The sequence below is a fragment of the Mesoplodon densirostris genome, chromosome 10 (assembly GCF_025265405.1).
Source record: "Mesoplodon densirostris isolate mMesDen1 chromosome 10, mMesDen1 primary haplotype, whole genome shotgun sequence".
NCBI lineage: Eukaryota > Metazoa > Chordata > Mammalia > Artiodactyla > Ziphiidae > Mesoplodon > Mesoplodon densirostris.
The window spans coordinates 85,483,673-85,504,514 of record NC_082670.1 but is presented as its reverse complement, the minus strand read 5'-3'; the positions used below and the strand labels follow the sequence as shown (position 1 = coordinate 85,504,514).

The following is a 20,842-nucleotide window of genomic DNA, read 5'->3' as shown; positions in this document are numbered from 1 at the left end:
CCAAGAAAATTAAAGTCAGCAGTAGCATCTTAATTGTGCCCTTAATTTATCCCCCTTTTTTTGGGAAAATATATTTTCCTCATATTTCGTTTTATTGTAAAGGACAATGTGAAGATTCTTAACAAAGTCTCTGATCCAGTTCCTTCACATGGTCTGAATACCGTGCAAAATATAGCATTCTTGATACGGCCATCTGTCAAAACAGCAGTGTCCAGTTGAATCAATCTGAATTACAGATGTGTTAATAAATCCCTCTGAAGAGCTTAAGTGTTCAATTAAGAACATGCATGGCTGGTGGTGGTGGGATGAACTGGGAGATTGGGATTGACATATACACTAATATGTATAAAATAGATAACTAATAAGAACCTGCTGTATTAAAAAAATAATAAAATTTAAATTTAAAAAAACCGAGATTTATTAAAAAAAAAAAAAAGAGCGAGAGAGAAAGAGCATGCCTGGAAGTCCTTTAAAAGCCATGTTGCCTGTTTGTATTTTCTCTAAATAACATGCCAGTTGTGTACATCTTTTAAAAATGGCATCGATGCAATCTTATTTATAAGTGATCAGGAAGATCAGCTAGTACCCACTAGTGTTTACTGTGAAACAAAATCTAAAGCTTGCAGTTCAAACTTTGCCTGTTCACAAAAGAGTTGGGAAAGAAAAATGACAAAGCTGTCATTTTAACCAGCGTACACCTGTCCCTCGAGAGAGACATGCTTAATGATCTGGAATTGGTGTACAGCTCCTTTATCATAGTTTAAGGAGCTTGGGTGTATGTCTAGATTTTAAGAGCTATTATGACAGTTCTTATTTGTGTATTTGTTCAGCTCTTGGCCAGATCTGATGATTTGTGTCACTAAACAAAAGACTGTTTCGGTTGAACTGCCCTAGAATTCATCTGAACAGGTTTTAGCCCAAGAATTAATCCCACCAGGAACTTGATACTATTTTAAATAAACACAGTAATGTGGCAGTGACAAAAGTATGCTTAAATTTTTTCAGAAGGAAATAAGGGGTTAGACAAATCTCAAGTTCATGACATGATTCAAACAAGGTCATAAGAGAATGGGTACTTCAGGGTATAATGAAGTAGGAAGAGTCTAAGATGGTAAAGGTAGTTCTGTGAAATTCTCAACGGTACAGTTGTAAATTCTAGCTTTTTGACAAGAAAAGTACCGTGGGAAAAAAAAGAATCAAACCATAGTCTTTTAAAATCCACAGCAGCCTTGACCTTTACTGTGAAAGCTTAACTGCACGTTCCTTATCAGTCAAAACTAAATTAAAATGAACTAAGAGAAAGCACATACATTCAGCTTTGCAAAATTGTGACATTACTATTCCAGCTATGTCACCTTCGCCTGCATCGGGATTGAGCAAGGGTGAAAGAGACAAAGAAATCAATTCCACGAATTTTGGAGAATGTCAGAGTAAGGATCTGCTGAAAACTTTCATTTCTCCATTATTACTCATTCTGTTTGATGTTCCCATTGGTCTAGGGGGCTAGAAAGAAACTCAGAAAAAGGAGGGAAGAAAGAGGGATGCCATGAACAGAAGTGTTTGGGGTGTTTTTATTGACCAAGGCTAGAGCAAAGACAAGATGAAATTAAAAGTGATGGGCATGTTTTAACCAAGTCTGCAAATGTGTTGTGTCTGTAGTAATAGAGACGCCAGGAGGGTTCTCTGCAAACATGGTGATTCCAGTTTTTCTAATTATCAAAGGAAGTCTTTTGACTGCTTTATTGGGTCATTGGTGGAATTACCAAAGGAAATGAGCTGCTCTGATTGTCCCCTGTACCAGGGCTTAGAAGTGAAGAGAACTGGATGAGATTTTCTTAGCTCTTCTTGATTTAGTCTCAAACAAAAGGGAGGGGGGTGATAGTAATATCAGAAAGATGGCTCTACCCTGCCGCCTCCTGAAAACTTAATTCTAATAAAATCTGCCTGAAATAAAGAAGAGAACAAAAAATGTTTTGGAGGAATAGTTTAGAAATTTTAGTGCCCTTGCTAAGAAGGGACAGCAGAGGACAAAGAAGAGAAAAATCATTCTATAATTCTCTAATATGTTTCAGTACTGATTGATCACCAAAGTTAGATATTTGGAACATGGCATTTGGTTCGTGGAAGAATATAATTGTCAAGATGCCCAAGTTCAAGGACCAAAAGACTTTCTTTGTAACACATCTGTGTTTGTGTGTGTTTTCCTGAAAGGCTCATCATTGGCATCTTCTACATCCTTGGTGTCTGTCATTGGGCATCTTCGTTTTCAATAGGAAGCTTTTTTAAATAAATTTGCCGTCTGTTTATTAATTCTCAGAGGAATAAATTTTTTTCCATTGGACTGAACTGTATGATAAGCCTAAGTCTGTTGGCCATAATTGCCCATCCCATGGTGGCTTACTCCTAAATGAGCAATAAAAGGCAGAAACTTGCTACATTTGGTGACACTGTAGGATGGGCAGGTGTTCGTGTGTTAAATGATGCTGCAGAAAAAATTGGTCTGAGCTGGAGGTCTCTGCAGAGGTCTTTTCCTTGTTCACAGAAGGGCTCAGCAGATTTCAAGCAGACTCTGCCAAGAACCTAGTGCTGGCTGGAAAGCACCCATGGTCTGTTTTGGTAATAATCCTCCTGCTTGAGTGAACCAAAGATGGAGACTCAACCTGATTTAATTTGTTGTTTTAATGAGGCTCTTGAAACAATAGCTAGCTACTCAGACAGAAAGAAAATACTGTTACCTTTAGCCAGCTACTCAAACAGAAAGAAAATATTGTTACCTTAGCATGCTGAAGAAAATACCATTCTCGAATTGTGTCCTGTGCTGTGTCCCGTGCTGTAGCCTAACTCCATATACCATGGCATCTTACAGCTTAGCCTCAGCAATTATAATAAAAAAGCACTGGATAAGAAGCTCCCTTGAAAGCAGGGCATTAAGATAGCTCAAGCACGAATATTCGATTCAGACTTCTCCGACTGGTGCTTACCTGTTTATTTAGTTTCTTCTCTCTCGGCATACATTTTAAGCTCATGGGTGAGTCCCGAAAAAGGGACATCTCTCACCAGCTTGAAGTCTAAACAACCACCTTCTTCTTCCCTATTCCACTGTACAAAATCAGAGAAGATGGGAATTAAATTTTCGGTATATACACACTCCTTCAGCCCCAAAGCCAAGGAATTAAAAAAAACAGAAATTCTGCAGAACAGTACTTGAAAATCTCCTTTAGGATTCATGGCCACTAAATTATATATTTTTTTCTTTAAATAAAAGATTTGTCATTTTACACACTTTTACAGTTTTACACATACTACTTAAACACTGAAATATTAAGTAAGAAATAGAAGTAACCCTTTTTTTTATTACTTTAGTTAAGTAACGGAGTGGTAATATAGGACAATCTCATGTACAGTAAGCATGTTCTTAAGGAAAATACTTTTCTTTAAAAAAAAATGAGACTTTCATTTGAAAGCCCTGGACTGTTACTGAATTTTAAAAGTAAAATATCAAGCTGTTAGATAATAAATGAATACTTATAGTGGTGAAATATTATAGGCAAATACTGGAATAAAGCACTTATTTTAGTGATGAATTATGGTTCATAGATATAGGACAATTTTGTTCTCACCAGTGATCTTAAGGATATAGAAGGCTGACTACTTTTTCATAATAGCAGTGAAATCATAGTAAATTTTGTAAATTTGGAAATATTAGGATGTTTGAGAGTAACTCTTTTGGCAAAAATGATCTAACAGATCATATTATTGGCATTGCTAGTCTTGATTATTTTAAGGGAAAAAATAAGTGATTTTCTTTTTTTTAATTGAGAACACTTTTTACCTCAAGCTGTTTTCTTTCATCTTCTAGTTGATAACATCAGGCACTTAACAGGTCTTCTAAATCCTCGGAGCCAACCTCTACTTCAGAGGTCACTCTGACAGCATGAGCTCCTTCCTCAGACATGGACACCCACTTTGTGATGCAGAGCCTGATGATTTTAATTTATTTAATTCCCCTTGCAGCAATACCCAGGAGAGTGGTGAGTGCTGACTGCAGCCTTCATCAGGGATAATGGCTTGATTAGGAATTATCAAACAGTGATTAGTCCTTTGAAAAAAATCTTAAGGCTCCATGACTATTCCTACCGTTTACTTTCGCCTGGTGTCCTCTGTTATTACACCTGTCCAGATTATTTTGTTTGCTTGTGTGTATTGGAACGCTGTCGTCTGCTCAAACACCATCAGTATCGGTCCTGTTAACTGTGTTCGACTTAGGGCTCTGATTCCTTTTATCAGAGAAATAATCTCTCTCTTCTTCATCCCTCTCTGCAGTTCCAGATTATCAAGAACAGGACATCTTCCTCTGGAGAAAAGAGACTGGATTTGGATTTAGGATTCTGGGTGGCAATGAACCAGGGGAACCTGTGAGTCTTTTGTCTCCCCGCCCCTTGCCCCCCATCTCACCCTACCCCGCACCGCCCCATGCAGTTTTCTAAGACTTCAATGCAAATTGGCAGCAGTGACAGATCACCAAGATTTGAGTCCTGCCAGGTGCACCCCTGTTTCATATTTTAAAAAAAAATTGATTGGAGTATAGTTGATTTACAATGTTGTATTAATTTCTGCTGTACAGCAAAGTAATTCAGTTATATATAAATATAATTTTATATATATATATATATTCCCTGACTGTTTCATCTTAAGCACTGGGGGTTATTCTTTGGATTTTGTGAGCTCTTTCTGTCTTGAGGAAGAAGGGACTAGATCCTTTCTAAAAAGGGTGTGTTCGTGTTTGTGGACAGCGGCAGCTGCAGCGTCTGGAGCTCCCCATCAGAGAAAAGGGAACCGAAAAGCAAAATAGGGATAGACATCAACTGGGAATACAGTGGCCTGATCCTTCTGGCCAATTCTGTTAAATCTGCCAGCAGGTAGTTGGCTTTGTATATTGAGTAGCTAGGACAGAGAGCACTTGAACAAGGCACTATGAAAGGTTAGAGAAAGTAGGACCACGCTCTTTACAAAATTAGAGAAAGAACCCTGAACAAGGATCAGGAGACGTTTAACCTCTCCAGGCCTCATCTTTCGAATAACTTGAGGAGAACATCACAGGATTCTTTTGAAGGGGGAAAAGAGAACTAAAGATAAGTATTGTTCATTTCCTCATCACAGTAAAAACAGCTGTTATTTCTTGAGTGCTTACTATGTGCCAGGTGCTATGCTAAAGGCTTCTAACACCCATTCTTCTCATGTATCCATCAAATCTATGAATCTATCCCCATTTTTCAAATCATGAAATAAAGACACAGAAGGGTTAATGAACCTGCCTGGCATCGCAGAGTTAGTAAATGGAGGGACTGGAAAGGGTGTGATTCCAGAGTCCCTGTTCTTAAGCACTCTTCTGTCCACGTTCTTTGTAATTGATAGATGCCATGTAAAGCTCGCTGTAGCATCATTATCTAGAGAGAAGGCAAGAAAGGCACAAATATTTTAGCTAAAGTTCAGTGAATGGTTAGTATAACAACAGCAAGACACTAAATATAAAGACCTGCTCTGCAGGCAGGTGCTATAGACTATGAAAATAAGGATGCCCAACCAGACTTTGCTTGATTCATCCCTTCATTTAACAGCATTTATCATGCATACCCTTTTTGCTAGGCACATGCTGACCTTTAAAGCAAAGTTGTATTACTGTTATAATTAGTAGAGTTTTCTGAACAGAGGCCTCTTAGGTGGATAGAAAAGGGGAAAAAGTTTTGCCAGTGGAGTAAAATGATTTATTTTTGCAAAGGGGAAAAAACAATGAGTCAGCAAACCACAGGTAAATGTCAAGGTACTAAACGAGAAAAAGTTATTTTTTCCATTTAAGAATTATTGTACCACCTAGCACAGCACCTGGTACCCAGTGGGCACTCAGTAAGGGTTTGTGGCATGGATGCAGACAGGAATGAACGAATTGAATTGTTCTCAGAGATTGTGAAGGCCGTTGTTTTACAGGCAAACCTCATTTTATTGTGCTTTACAGATATTACATTTTTTTACAAATTGAAGTTTGCTGGCAGCCCTACATTGTCAGATGATGGTTAGCATTTTTTAACAATAAAGTATTTTTTAAATTAAGGTATGTACTTTTTTTTAGACATAATGCTATTGTATACTTAAGAGTACAGTATAGTGTAAACATAACTTTTATGTGCACTGGGAAACCAAAAAATTCATGGCACTTGTTTTGTGGTGACATTAGCTTTATTGCGGTGGTCTGGAACCAAACCTGCAATATCCCCGAGGTGTGCCTGTAATAGCAAACCAAAAGGTCAGTGTTTCCTCCATCATCCAATTACTCAACAGATTTATATCGGTCACATCGTACCACTGGGTGCTGCTGATACAGACGGCCGCCTGAGGTCTGGGGATGAATTAATCTGTGTGGATGGGACACCGGTCATTGGCAAATCACACCAGCTTGTGGTCCAGCTTATGCAACAAGCCGCCAAGCAAGGCCACGTCAATCTCACAGTGCGGCGTAAAGTGGTGTTTGCGGGTATGTTTTTCATTCATCCCTTTAGACAGCGCCTTGTCACTTTATGCACAGAAGAGGCCCCTTTCCTGTGTCCGTCTCCTCAAGCATGTATTTTAGCAAATGTTTATAAATGTGATTGAGCTCAGAATTTCCAGATGGAACCCTGCAAAACTACTGTCACTCAGAAGCACTTTCATGTGCCCTCCGTACATGTTCAGCAAAGGCTTTTAGAAGGAGCCTAGTTGAATATATATGTTACCTCCCTCCATCCCCTTGCTAAACAGAACTTAGTCATTCTCTTCACTTGATGAGAATTCTCAACAAAAGAGGTTAGGAGAATTGTAGCTTCAAATTAAGAGAGCAAAAAATTAGGTCTGCACTGCCAAATAAGCTCATAAAAAAGCTGCTCTGTTGTTGACAGTCATATGTATTAAACTATTTTAATTTTTACATTTTTCTCTATAAGCAAGTTGTAGAGCTGGCCAGTTCTAGGTCATGTTTGAGTCCTTCCTCCTGCAACTCAAATTCGTATACATCCTTCCAGGCCCAACTCAAAGATAAGCTTATCTGTAAAACCCTCAGAAATTCCCTCCTTCCTCCAGCTGTCTGCTGAGTTTAGCCTTCCCTTCTTGCTATCCTTGGGCACCGTGGTTCACTTCGGTATCAGAATCTGCCATTTTGAGGCAGTATTGGGTAAGTGTCTGCCCTTCCCATTCATTCACCATCTTTGCCTGCAGCCCCTGCCTCCAGGGATTCAAGACAGAACCCAGAATGCAGAAGAGGCAGGTGCCATGTGATATCAGTTGAATTACTGAAGCAGGATGACGTGAAGTATTAGGAATTCTCCATAGCTGTAATACTAGTGAAACACCTGTTTATCAGATAAAATCAACTGGCATCTTGGTTTTTTTTTTTTTGCGGTACGCGGGCCTCTCACTGTTGTGGCCTCTCCCCGTTGCGGAGCACAGGCTCCGGACGCGCAGGCTCAGCGGCCATGGCTCACGGGCCCAGCCGCTCCGCGGCATGTGGGATCTTCCCGGACCGGGGCACGAACCCGTGTCCCCTGCATCAGCAGGCGGACTCTCAACCACTGTGCCACCAGGGAAGCCCTGGCATCTTGTTTTAAAAACAAACAAGCAAAAAAACTCATAGGGACTTCCCTGGCAGTCCACTGGTTGAGACTCCTCTCTTCCATTGCAGGCGACATGGGTTCGATCCCTGGTCGGGGAACTAAGATCCCACATGCCTCCTGGCACGGCCAAAAAAAAAAAAAAAAAAAAAAAAACACCTCATAGAGCTCATTTAAATGGTATATAATTAATTACAAAAGAATTAAGATATCAGATTCCAGTGTGAGAGCCCTACCTGTTGCAGCCATGAAAAGAGTGTTAATCACTTATGTCCCTAAGAGCTCATTTATGGCCTCAGGATCTTAACGTCGTATTCCATGCAACCAGTAGCAGCAATCAGAAATGGCTTTTGAGATGAGATGAAAACTTTCTGACTTCACTGGTCCAAATAAAAATAGTAGAGCAATGTGATTTTTGTTTGTTTCAGATTTATTTTTTAGATCTTAAATATTGGGGGTTTTAAGCTCTGGGTTAAAGGCATGTTAAATCTTTGAAAAGACATAAGGCTAAGTGAAATAAGCCAGTCACAAAAGGACAAATATTATATGCTTCCACTTCCGTGAGGTACCTAGAGTAGTCAGGTCATAGAGACAGAATGTCGAATGCTGGCTGTACCAGGGGCTGGGGAGGGGAGAGTGATTAGTTAGTGTTTAATGGGTACAGAATTTCAGTTCTGGAAAATGAAAGAGTTCTGGAGATGGATGGTGGGGATGGCTGCACAACAGCGTTTCTGTGCTTAATGCCACTGAACTGTACACCTAAAATGGTTAAAATAATAAGTTTCATGTTCTGTATATTCTACTACAATAAAAATGAAATCTGAAAGGAGATGCTTTGGGGAATAAATTTAGTAGTCCTATCCAAAACCTGAACACATATTTTGCTTTTGGCATGAAAACTAAGTCGGTCCCGCCTACTACGGTGGCTATTTAGGAGTGCTTTACCCTGTCACTTGAGAAAGCAATAAAACTGAAATTTGATAAAACGAATTCTGAGAGAGGCTAATGTATCCAGTTGTGTGATCAGAGGAGATCATTGACATCTGGAAGCGAGGAAGAGAAGCTAAGTATACCTCTGACAGGTGTTGTCAGGAATCCCACAGCAGGGAAATCTTAATGGTATTGTCAGCTTACCATGTCTCCGGTGATGGAAAAAGCAAAACAAAACTGTTTGCAAATCTGAGCAGAATGTGACTTGAGAGTAATGACAGTATGAGTGCAGTGAAGGGCGTGTCTCTGAGGCAGAAGTGGTGGTCACCCTTGCTGTGGGCCACACCTATACTTCCTTCAATGGGTCGTTTTTGTTCGTTTGTTTCATTGAAGTCCAGTTGCTGTACAATATTATGTAAGTTACAGGTGTACAATGCCGTGATTCACAGTTTTTAAAGGTTGTACTCCATTTATAGTTATTATAAAATATTGGCTATATTCTAGTGTCATACAATCTATCCTTGTAGCTTATTTTATACCTAATAATTTGTACCTCTTAATCCCCTACCCCTATATTGCCCCACCCCCCATCTTCTCCCCATCGGTAATCTCTAGTTTGTTCTCTATATCTGTGAGCCTGCTTCTTTTTTGTTCTATACACTAGTTGGTTGTATGTTTTAGATTCCACATAGAAGTGATCTCATACAGCGTTTGTCTTTCTTTGTCTGACTCATTTCACTCCTCATAATGTCCAGGGGTTGTTTTTTGATTTGTGAACCGGGAAATATTTCAGAGTGGGCCCATCTTGCTGCAAATTTGAGTCTGTATGCAGATGTTGAGATACAGTGTGCTGTAACTGATACAGAATTGGGGTGTCCCCTTTGGTGTTTTTCCATGAGCCGTTTTCAGTTCCTGTATCTCAGTTCTGTGAGGCCAGCTGCTGTCATAGCGGTCACTCTCTTGATTTCATTGCCGAGTCTCGGGGGAAGGAGGAAGGGGTGGCAGGCAGGGCACGTTTCTCGCAAAGGCGGGTAACTGAGAGGTGCATCTCCTGCACAGCCTCCAAAACAGAGAACGAGGTGCCCTCGCCAGCCTCCTCCCATCACAGTAGCAACCAGCCGGCCTCACTGACCGAGGAGAAGCGCACTCCGCAGGGCAGCCAGAACTCCCTGAACACGGTGAGCTCCGGCAGCGGCAGCACCAGCGGCATCGGCAGTGGCGGCGGCGGCGGCAGCGGCGTGGTGAGCACCGTGGTCCAGCCCTACGACGTGGAGATCCGGCGCGGGGAGAACGAGGGCTTCGGCTTCGTCATTGTGTCGTCGGTGAGCAGGCCTGAGGCAGGGACGACATTCGGTGAGTGCGGTCACTTCTCCGCAGTGTTTCCTGGGATGCCCGGGACTGTTCTATGGCAAGTAAAAGACAGCCAAAATCTCATTAACAGAAATGCTTTTCCTGCTTTCCGCTTCAGATAATGAAAGTTTTAATTGAGGATGGAGTTATTGGGTGGCTTTTCCCCTCCTGAAGGCCGGGATTTTTTGTTGTTAACCCTTCAGCTTCCATTCTGATTGCGTGTTCACAGGCAGGCCATTTCACGCATAGGTGAAATTTGCAAAGCAGACCCTTGACAGGATAGAGTGTGAGAAATTCTTGCTAAAGAAAGCCGTTTGCAAGGTTCTGAGCAGGATATCAATCATAGCAGTTGCCTCAGAAGGTCTGAGTGGGTTTTTTTGTTTTGTTTTTGTTTTTTAAATGAATTTATTTATTTATTTTTGGCTACGTTGGGTCTTCGTTGCTACGCGCGACTTTCTCTAGTTGCGGCGAGCGGGGGCCACTCTTCGTTGCGGTGCGCGGGCTTCTCATTGCCGTGGCTTCTCTTATTGCGGAGCACGGGCTCTAGGCGTGCCCGTTTCAGTAGTTGTGGAGAGCTGGCTTTAGTAGTTGCGGCGCACGGGCTTAGTTGCTCTGCGGCATGTGGGATCTTCCCGGACCAGGGCTCGAACCGGTGTCCCCCGCATTGGCAGGCGGATTCTTAACCACTGTGCCCCCAGGGAAGTCCCGGTGTCGGAGTTTTAATTTAAAAGAAGCATATGGTTGTAGAAATAAACGCCTGGGGAAAAAAACAGGTGTAAGGAGTAAAAATATATATGAAATGCCCCTTCATCTTGTCCTTTCTCTACTCTATCCCCGTCTGAAATTTTAAAATTTTAATTTAAAATAATATGTTTACTGTTGCCTGGTTAAGAATCTAATTAAAATCTGAGTTCAGAGCCGTTTGTCTTCACTGCCCTTGAATTCTAGCAGGGATGATCGTCCTGTCTCATCCAGATGTTGGGGGTTTCAGCAGAGTATGGAGAAACACGGTTGTCACCCTCTCAGAAGGTTAACTCTCTGCTGGGTGCAATAGCTGAGACAAATAGGAAGCCAGGTGATTCCAGGAACTAGGAATCTATGAATCTGTTTCCTATTAGGATGGATTATAAGTATGTACTCCAAAACTGATCACCTTCTTCATTAAATAAAACATCATTTGTTATTTTCCCCAAGCACGTTTGTTAATTAATCTGAAATATGATGGGAGACAGGGAAGGGCTGTGCAGGCTTTGAAATGTACTTCACCTCTGTTTCCAAATGACTTACTCACAAGGAGTCTGAGGACCCGTGGCCCAGGTCGTTTGTTGGCTAACATCAGCTAGGGGCTCCCTCCCGTTAGCTTTCTGCTCTGGTACGACTCCATTTGCCTCCATTTAGTCTTGGTACATTGTTTCCTGCTAAAGCCATTTCCCGCTAAGGTGCGTTCATTAGGAGACAGTTTAAGCCAGTTCCATGCATGTGTGGCTGCCGAAACAAACACCCGTTACTAACAGTGCTTCTGTGAGCTCCATTAATAACATTATCACAGCATGTCACGGGTGGTGGGTGACTTGACCTCAAGGCAAGGTTGTTTTTTGGTTTGTTTTTCAATTAGTTTTGGAGACTTCTCTGCTTAATTTAAAAATAAAAAGAAAGGCGGGGGAAAAAGAAATCTCAAGTTATTTTCTTTAGATCTACACTTTGTCCCCATGTACCCTGTGATGTTCTCAGGATTTCAGAGTTCTCAGTTTCCCTTTCTAGAATGAAATAGCAGATATGTCTGTGTTATTTAACGAATATTGAATGACTTCACCCACAGTTTGGTCTTTGATTGCTTTCCTCTGGCTCTTACAATGAACAAATTAAACTTTCCCTAATACCTTGCATGAGACTTCTGAGCTATGCAGAGCTTTCCTCCCACCTGCTGTATGATACCTTTCCCATGGGACTTGTCCTTGGAGATGGGCTAAATTTAATCAAGACCTTGAATTTGAGTATGGAGGCTTTCCACCACACCTGCTTGTTGCTTGTTCCAGAAGACTGTTTAACTACCTTTTGAAAAATTCTTTGACCTTGACCCTACATCCCGTGATACAGACTCAGGCAAATATGCTGAAATGCAAAGGAATTGTAGCTCATTTTCCCACACATTTTATCCTTAAGCTCTAAATTAGGATGGAAGAGTCCTCTCAGTTAGTTTCAACATCTTCCATGTTAGTTTTGTCACCTTTTCCCACAGTGGCTCAAGTATACAACTGTCTTTACAGTCCCCAGAAAGACAAACTCTCAGAATCAGTGAATATGCCTAAGAAAGTTTGAAACTCAGTATACGATTATCTGGAAACCCTGTGTCTGGCGTCAAAGCCAATTTTCCACCTCTCTTTAAAAGTTACCAACGCTGTCGGTTGTGACATGAAATGCCTCAGAGCACACAGTAAACCTTCTTCAAATGCACTTTTCCTGGTTTTTCCTATCGTAGCTGTGTAGTAACTGATCAGGACAAAGGAAATGATTAAAGGAAAAGGGTTGAGGAATGATTTGAACCTAGCTTTGGTTCACTGTCCTCAGCCTGAGTATGTACTAGATTTTCTTATTCCTCTGAGGGGATTTTTATGAGGAACAAGAGGATTTCAGAGCTAATGAGCCATTTGGGCCCTTCTCTGAAAGCACATGAGAGGGGCTGATTGAGCAGAGGTCATAAAAGGAAAAATATGTGTCAAGGTTGGGTGCTTTCTTGGCTCATCTCATATATGCCCTTTTGCTAAACCTTTCATCATTCCAGATAGAAGGCAGAAAGTCTAAGTGTTTGTCTATTAGGCATTTTCAGATTGGATTTTTGGCACTAGCAGACTCTTAGGCCTCACCAGATGCCCAGTGATCATTTTTTCTAAATGGAGAAAGAACAAAACATTGGCAGAAGCATAAGCAACACCTGGCGAAAGTGATGTGACATGAACACAGAATGCACAAAAGCCTCCCTCCCAGTTCTGGGTTTCATGTTTGCAACCCCCAAATAAGGCTACGGCAAGTTATTTTGGGGGCTCTTGAGAATCTTTGGAAGTTGCTAAAGATCCCAAATTTTGCCACTGATCGAAGGAGGGAAGCTTGGGGTCCCCCCTTGTTTTGAATCAGGAAAGGACTGCAGCAATGAACTATCATTTTTCAGGGCTGTAACTTCTTAAACAAACGCCCGGAACTTTGCCAATGTTTTGACCCGCGGCACAGAGTTCTTCTTTAATAACATTTGCTTAATGCTTTAATTAATTAACACTTAACCTTCTCTTTCCCTTCTCAACCCTTTTTCTTCTCCCTTCACTCTATCCCCATGTAACTTAAAAAAAAATTAAAACTGACTATCAAAGCAGGCAATGCATGTGTGGCCATGCCTCACAAAATAGGTCGGATTATTGAAGGGAGCCCTGCTGACCGATGTGGCAAGCTGAAAGTAGGAGACCGGATCTTGGCGGTAAATGGATGTTCCATCACCAACAAGTCCCATTCCGACATTGTCAACCTCATCAAGGAAGCGGGAAACACAGTGACCCTCCGCATCATTCCCGGGGATGGTAAAGTATACCTGTTGTGTGTGTCTTTCTCTCCAGCTCTGTCTCTATCATTAGTGTTCATGTAATTGAATAGTTTTGACTTAGAGGCAGCCGTATCCATGTCTAACTGAACATACCCATCAAGCAAACCTGAGCCACTGTTACTAAATCTTACATCACCCTCTTGACTTCATCCTCTAGCCCTGGGACCCTGTCTTGCTACAGAGAGAAACATTTCAGAAAATCTTTAACTTTCTCCGATTTATTTTGGCTTTGGTGCCCTTGTCTTTAAAACAGCAGAAAAGTTTGAGTACAGATGGTGAAGCTCGTCTGATATTCTACCTGGCAATTATTAAAGATTTTTTTAAAAACGATGACTAAAATCTGAATGCGTAGTATGGTGACATCACAAAACTTATGTAAGGACAATGCAGAGCCAGTGCTCTTTTTTTTTTTTCAATCTGAATAAGCGAATGTATCAAAGTTTTTTATTTAATGGGAGGTTATTAGGATTTGTGCCTATGTGGTTTGTCCCTAATTTTTGCATGTGGATGAAAAAAGAATAAAATCTCTGTGTTTTTGATATTTTAACCAGCCTCTATTAAACTAGGCCTATTCTTGTTTATTTGCTTGATTGGTTCAATTCAAATCTTTGGTTCTTTTGTAGCAGTGGTGATTCTGTCCCTTGGGGGGACATTTGGCATTGTCTGGAGTGGGTGCTAATGGCCTCTAGTGGGTAGAGAGCAGGGATGCTTCTAAACCTCCTACAGTACATGGGACAGCCCCCACTGTCAAAGATTATCCAGCAAAAAGTGTCAATACTCATTATTCATATTTAATAAAAATGAAGTTGATACGCTAATGTCACTAAGTATAGATCCTTCAGAGAATTAAGTCCTGTATATTGACTTCCTTCTAAGCAGACTTTGCCCTTGGGAAAGAAGTTATAGTTGTCCTAGAATGTTTCAGTGTCTTTTTTTTTCATTCTTGCTACATATGTTATAAAATAAAATATATTCTAAAAGTCAATGAGTATTTCTCAAGAGGAAACCGTGGTTTATGGGGGAACTGTGATAAAACTCTCTGCCACTGATCTATAAAATAAGAAAATCAGAGATTTTATCTGAAAGTAATTCAGCAGATCAACATTTTTATATACTAATTGCTAGAAAGTGAGCCATATTAGTTTAAAATTCGAGTGCTGTAGACTGTGCCTTTCAGAAGAAGAAAATCTAAAACCAAACAATAAATATTTGAATATTGTTGGTCCTAAGAACAGAGACGTTCCTCTATACCAAAAATACCCCATACCAAATGTAGAGGAAAAAATAGCTTCTTGAATGCTGGTCTATTTCAGCCTGCCTCAAATGCATGCTTAGTAATTTACCATCTGGTCTAGAGTCCATTCTACCAGTTCACCACTCTGGAAAGCTATTACAATTTAGGAAAGTGATCACAAGATGATAGAACATAGGTTCCTAATGGAAAGGATGAAGGAGGCCAGAAAAATTTGGTGACAAATGGTTGAGAGAGCTTAATGTAGTATATAAATTCAGATACATTTATCTCCATGCTGTGGAGAGATTTCAGAAAAATTAATCCAAAAGAAAGAGACACGGGAATTGACTGGCTGGGTCTCTGTTGGTCAGTCTTAATGTGGGAATGAGAATTTCCAAAAAGGAAGGAAGGAAAGAAAGTGCTCCTTAAGGGAAGGGCTTAGAAAAAGAGTTCACATTTGGCAAAGATGTAGATATGCAGAAGCAACTTATACTCCTGTGCACATACTTGTTGGCTTAATTTAATGTTCTGCAAGGGAAAATATTTTTGGAGAACCTGAACACCAAAAAATAGAAAGCAAGATAGATCATCCAATAACAGTTGTCAATAAAAAGACATTTTTTAAAACTTCAGTCCTTCAACAGTGTAGAATTCAGACAGGCATATCACAGGCCATCTTGGTTAGAAGAAAGTAAACATTACAGTTGAGACAGTGTAGTTAAGGAACGATGTGTTGCTGAGGACGTGATTTCATTCCATGGTATTTCAGGAATTCATCACCATGGTAATAAAACTCTTCACCAATTACTTTGTAATTTTCAAAGTCCAGGTAAAGGGAATCAAGCCTGGCAGCCAGAGGGTGGGTTTGTAATGCTCATCTTTTAAATGGGGCCAAAAGTTGCCGTCTTGGAAATTAGAGTGAAGGCAGGGGAGTTAGGTTTCTGGAGAGATGGAGAGTTGCTGGAGCAAAAACCTAAAAGGATTTTGCAAAACCTAGAAGACAGAGAGTGACCATTACAATCTGATGAAGAGAAAATCATGCTGGATCCACCTCCTCTCTGTGAAAGTGTATTGGACATGGTAGATTGTAAGGTAAAAGGAAGGTGTTCTCTCCATGTTAGGGACCTCTGATCTCCTTCAGTCTCTCACTCTAGTATTTAATGGATCCAGTAGCCCAGAGGCATTTTGTTCCATGATCCTCACAGGGAGACTGAAGTTCTTCATTAGAGTGGCTTTGGAGCTCTTAGAAATCCATCTTGTCCAGGGTGCTGTTCTCAGAAACCCAAGGAGGCACTTCACAAAGAGGCTGTCTTATGAGTCAGACAGGAGATCAGCAGACCAAAATTGGAGGAGATCAGGCTAAACACTTTATATGAGCTTCTGGGCTACAGTTACTTGTCCATTACTGAGTTGAAGAAGACTAACTCATCCTTTGCACAGTTCCTCAAAGAGAAACTTACAAAGCAAGGTAGTCTTGAAATGTCACAATGTGGTTGAGCAATTTTAACAATTTTAAGTTCTTGAGGTTTATTTTTATCAAACATTCAAGTCAAAGGTGTGACAAGGATTGAACTGAACTCATCATTTTCAAACTGTCATTTAATGTTTGTGTTCTCTGACTTTATCCTGTCATGTGAATCTTCTTTCAACTCAGGATAAATATTTGCAAAATGTGTATCCAAAGATGCCTCTAAGAGATCACCCATCTACCATTAATGGAGTCATGAATTAAGGAGAGATTTGCATATAGTTAATGACCGAGAATGTCTGCAAATGAAATTCACAACCAAAATATTAATATACGGTTTAAAGGATTAAACTATACCTGGCATTAGTCCCCAAATGACTTTATTATATACTTTCCCTCTGTTTTACATAAGGCATTGTAACCATCATTTTGATTTCTTACAACAAATTGTTTTAGTTTTCTAAATAAAAAAATGATCAAATTAAAAAAAAAAAAAAAAGGAAGATGCACCATTGGTTGGGCAGTACTTAGAACCCACTCTCTATCCACTGCCTTATCTAGCTCATGCTGCTTGTTCTTTTTTTTTTTTGCCACACTGCACGGCATGTGGGATCTTAGTTCTCTGGCCAGGGATTGAACCCATGCCCCCTGCAATGGAAGTACAGTCTTAACCGCTGGACCATCAGGGGAGTCCCATGCTCATGTTCTTTTTTCTTGTTATCAGTCACCTGATTCTCCAGCTTCACTTCTCTCTAAGTAGTTTCCCTCACTGTCCCTCTCTTGTTTCCTCACCTTTCTGGCTCCAACAAAAGCTTTGAAACATGACCACCTTGATTTGGCACTATTGTGTTGTTCGAAGTCCTGCCTTCACAGTTCTAGGACAGGCCTGGCTCAGAGTTCTCACCATCTCTGCTTTTACTACCTTTGGGACCAGGATAGGAGATGAAGTGGGGGCAGAGCCTCTTCTCCTATGAGAGATGGACAAGGGTTAGGAAATTGATCATGGCAACACAGAAAGGCCCACAGAATGGCTGAACATACTGAATTTGAACTTGAATTTTGACTAGTTACACCACACATACTTCCTACCACTTGTATTCTGTAGAAACACCCTGTGAAATCTGGGTGGAATGAGACTCTAATCAGACAGAGCAGACCCTGACTGAGCCAGGCTAACATGGAATATCATCAGATTGAATCAAGTTCAAGGTAATGAAAATATTTATGAGCTTAAAAATATATTATTTAGGGACTTCCCTGGTGGTCCAGTGGTTAAGACTCCACGCTTCACTGCAGGGGGCTCGGGTTAGGTCCCTGGTTGGGGAACTGAGATCCCACGTGCCGCCTGGCGCAGCCGAAATAAAGAAAGAAAGAAAGAATAAAAATAAAATAAAAATATATTATTTAAATATAGTCTTTTTTCTCCTGAAGTCTTTTTTAATTTTTTTTTAATTTTTATTTTTTATTGGAGTATAGCTGATTAACAGTGTTGTGTTAGTTTCAGTTGTACAGCAAAAGTGATTCAGTTATGCATATACGTGTATCTATTTTTGTACTTCACATCTCTCTGATTTAAAGTATTTGCTTGTATAGGTAATAGGGCTTGGCAACATAGATAGTGCTATTTCCTTGGCAAAGGCCTAAAAGAGTTTACTTATTTAATAGAAAGCTCTGTGGATATGATAGCTAGCATATACTCGGGCAAGAAGAGCAGGCTTTCCATCATATACATTTTAAAAGTCTCCCAAAACTGTTCATATATTTATGGCATTTAAATTTTCAAATGCTCCCTTCAGGTATTTATTACATGTGTTTATGCATTGAAATATTTATGAAAGGAATGATTGTATCCATTGTTGATTTGCTTGGCCTTGTAATGTGGATTCCATAAGGATGGCTAAGGATATTAACATGGGAGCAAGGTTGGAATTGTAATCACTTGTCACGGAGATAACTTGAAACCCAAGATAGGCGGCACTCCTGTCAGAAGTTAGTGCCCTGATTTAGCATGGCACCGTGACAGTGCCTTGAGAGCTAGGATATGCTCGTCTTGATACACGATTGCTGTAGAAAGTGTAGTAATATCCATTTTCATTCCTCTGGGAAAGCTAAAGCCAGGTGTAAACACTGTTTAAGAAAGGATGTAGGGCACTTTTTGGAATCTATCATGAAAACAGCCAATCTGTCCATCTATCTGCCTTGGAGTTTTAAAAGTCAAATACCTTGACACCCCTTTATAAAACTGCTTCTAGGGTGTACTCTTATATCAAGCTCTTCTTTTACATTTTTTCTATTATCCAGGGCAAATTTTGCTTTGGGATAGAGAGATAAATTTGTGAGAATGGGCTTCATCTCTGTATTTTAAAAAGCTGGAGAGAATTTCAGCACATACTATCTTGGTTTAATTCTCAATGAAGACGTAAAAGCTCATTTAAAAACATATAAGTTCATATTAATAGATTTTAAAAAAGCATCCTGGAAATCTAGGGTATACTAAAAGTTACTTTAGTGCTCGGAGATGGCCCAGGAAGTCTAGAAGTCAAAACCAGGGTATTTTGTATCTTAATTAATCTCTGATACTGCTTAGTGAAGTTGGTGGTACTTATACAGGAAGGTAAAAGTACTTGCTTATTTGAAGGGAATGTACCAATGCGATACGATTTCCTTGACACCAGTGCATAATTCCCTTGTAAACAGAATGAAACTAAAAGTTAACTATCAGGCAGGCCCTTGGTTTAATTCCCATTGCCTCCACTTGCTCCCTGGAAGACCTTGAACATGTTGCCTACTTATTCTAAGCCTCAGTGTCTCTATCTATAAAGTGGGGGTAACTAATTGCACCTATTTCATTGAGTTGTGAGGATGAAATGAAATAGTACATGTGATAATGCACCTAACACAGTGCTTGGCGTGTTGGAAACAATCGAGATATGGTGGTTGTTCATAGATTAAGGAAAACAAGCAAAAGGAGAAAAATTCAGTGGGCTCCGCTAGGCATTTGCATATTAAATGTTAATTTTTGAAATGCTTAAAATTAAGCTTCAATCCAAAACAGATTTGCATAGAAATATGTGAAGAGTAGCAAAGGAATGATGGAAGGAAAATTAATAAAAGAATTCTATTTATATGTATGTTGAGTGATTATCTATTATATCTCATCAAACCTTGAAAATGGCATATGTATTCAAATGGTTTGAGAATGGGATCTGCCCTGCCTAGAAAACTCTGGCTACCAAAAACACCCAAGAGGGACTTCCCTGGTGGTCCAATGGCTAAGGCTCCGGGCTCCCAATGCAGGGGGCCCGGGTTCAATCCCTGGTCAGGGAACTAGATCCCACATGCCGGAACTGAGACCTGGCACAGCCAAACAAACAAACAAACAAATAAATAAATCTTACTGATTTTAAGCTTTTTTAAAAAAAAACAACACCCAAGAACTCTAAAGGGGAACCTCTGCACAATTCAGTAATTATAATCACTTTAATTACAAGGAAACATTCTTTTTGGTATCCTGATGATGATTTCCCCATGGCCCTAGCAATCTTGTGATTTCCCAGAGAGTCTCCATAAAATTAATTACAGTGAGCAATATGAAGTTTTTTAAAATACACGTTTATGAAACTTCTGGCAAATCACATTGACAGGCTGTGCGGTCTCCTAGTCCTTTGTATGGGCACAGCAGTCAGACTTTATGAAATACCACTTAGACTTATCGCCTTGGTTGTGCCGCTTAACTGCAGTCATAAAAATGGACTAATAATATACTCAATGTTGTGATAACAGTAATAAATACATGCCACCCATAAGAAAGATGCTCATCATTTTTTGGGCAGTTTTTATGTGCCAGGCACGAGCCCAAACACTTTCCTCCCAGGTAATCTTTGCACCAGTGTTCTTAGATATTTCTGTTATGCTGTATGTGTAGATGAGGAAACTGAGGCATAGAAAGTTTAAGTAACTTTGCTTCAAGTCCCAGCCAGTAAGTTGCAGAGTTTGGGTTGCAAAGCCAGGTAGTCTGACTCTAGAATCTGACCTTGTAACTATTACGCCTGACAAGCTTAAGAAGTACCACTTCCCCACCTTGGAGGGTCACAAAGCTTATTGGCACAGCTAAGGGTCCACAGGAGAAACAAAACACAGACACACAAAAACATTTCTCTTTGTTTCACCCACTATTTTTCACCCTATTTGACCACAGATTACTGTTCCCTCAGAATCTGGAGCAACATTTGGTAAAACAGATTCTGTGGGAGACATCATTCTAAAGCATGAACTGGATTCACATTTTAGTTCACCTGATCTAGTACATTTTCTTACTAATCTTGCGCCTTCGCTATCCAGATCATAATCTTTATAGAGCTGGAATAGAAACTGTTAAAATCGTATTTCAACTTTGTAATTTTGCAGAGAGTTTAAATAACTTATACACGTTACCACAGTAATAAATATAAAGTAGAAGTAGTAGCAAGGGCCACAGCTACAGTCAGTGTGTATTGAGTGCTTACTACATGTCAGGTACTGTGCTAAACATTTCATATATTTTCACCCAAGAAAAGGGAATTATTGTCATCATCCCCTTCTATCAGATGAGGAAAACAAGGCACACAGCTAATGAGTAGGGGACAAAGGGATTT

General features: G+C 40.2%; 1 protein-coding gene across 10 annotated transcripts in view; it reads left to right on the top strand.

The window, feature by feature from the left end:
- MAGI1 (membrane associated guanylate kinase, WW and PDZ domain containing 1) overlaps window positions 1–20,842 on the top strand; it is a 635,889-nt gene that overhangs the window by 602,872 nt on the left and 12,175 nt on the right. For 4 of the 10 annotated variants that reach the window (XM_060109156.1, XM_060109153.1, XM_060109151.1 and 1 more), the window contains 4 exons: window positions 4,324–4,415; window positions 6,337–6,529; window positions 9,627–9,920; window positions 13,280–13,483. In XM_060109156.1, coding sequence (XP_059965139.1) covers window positions 4,324–4,415; window positions 6,337–6,529; window positions 9,627–9,920; window positions 13,280–13,483 — 783 coding nt within the window. The remainder of the gene's footprint in view (window positions 1–4,323; window positions 4,416–6,336; window positions 6,530–9,626; window positions 9,921–13,279; window positions 13,484–20,842) is intronic. The other 6 variants (XM_060109161.1, XM_060109159.1, XM_060109154.1 and 3 more) reach the window with 3 other exon arrangements.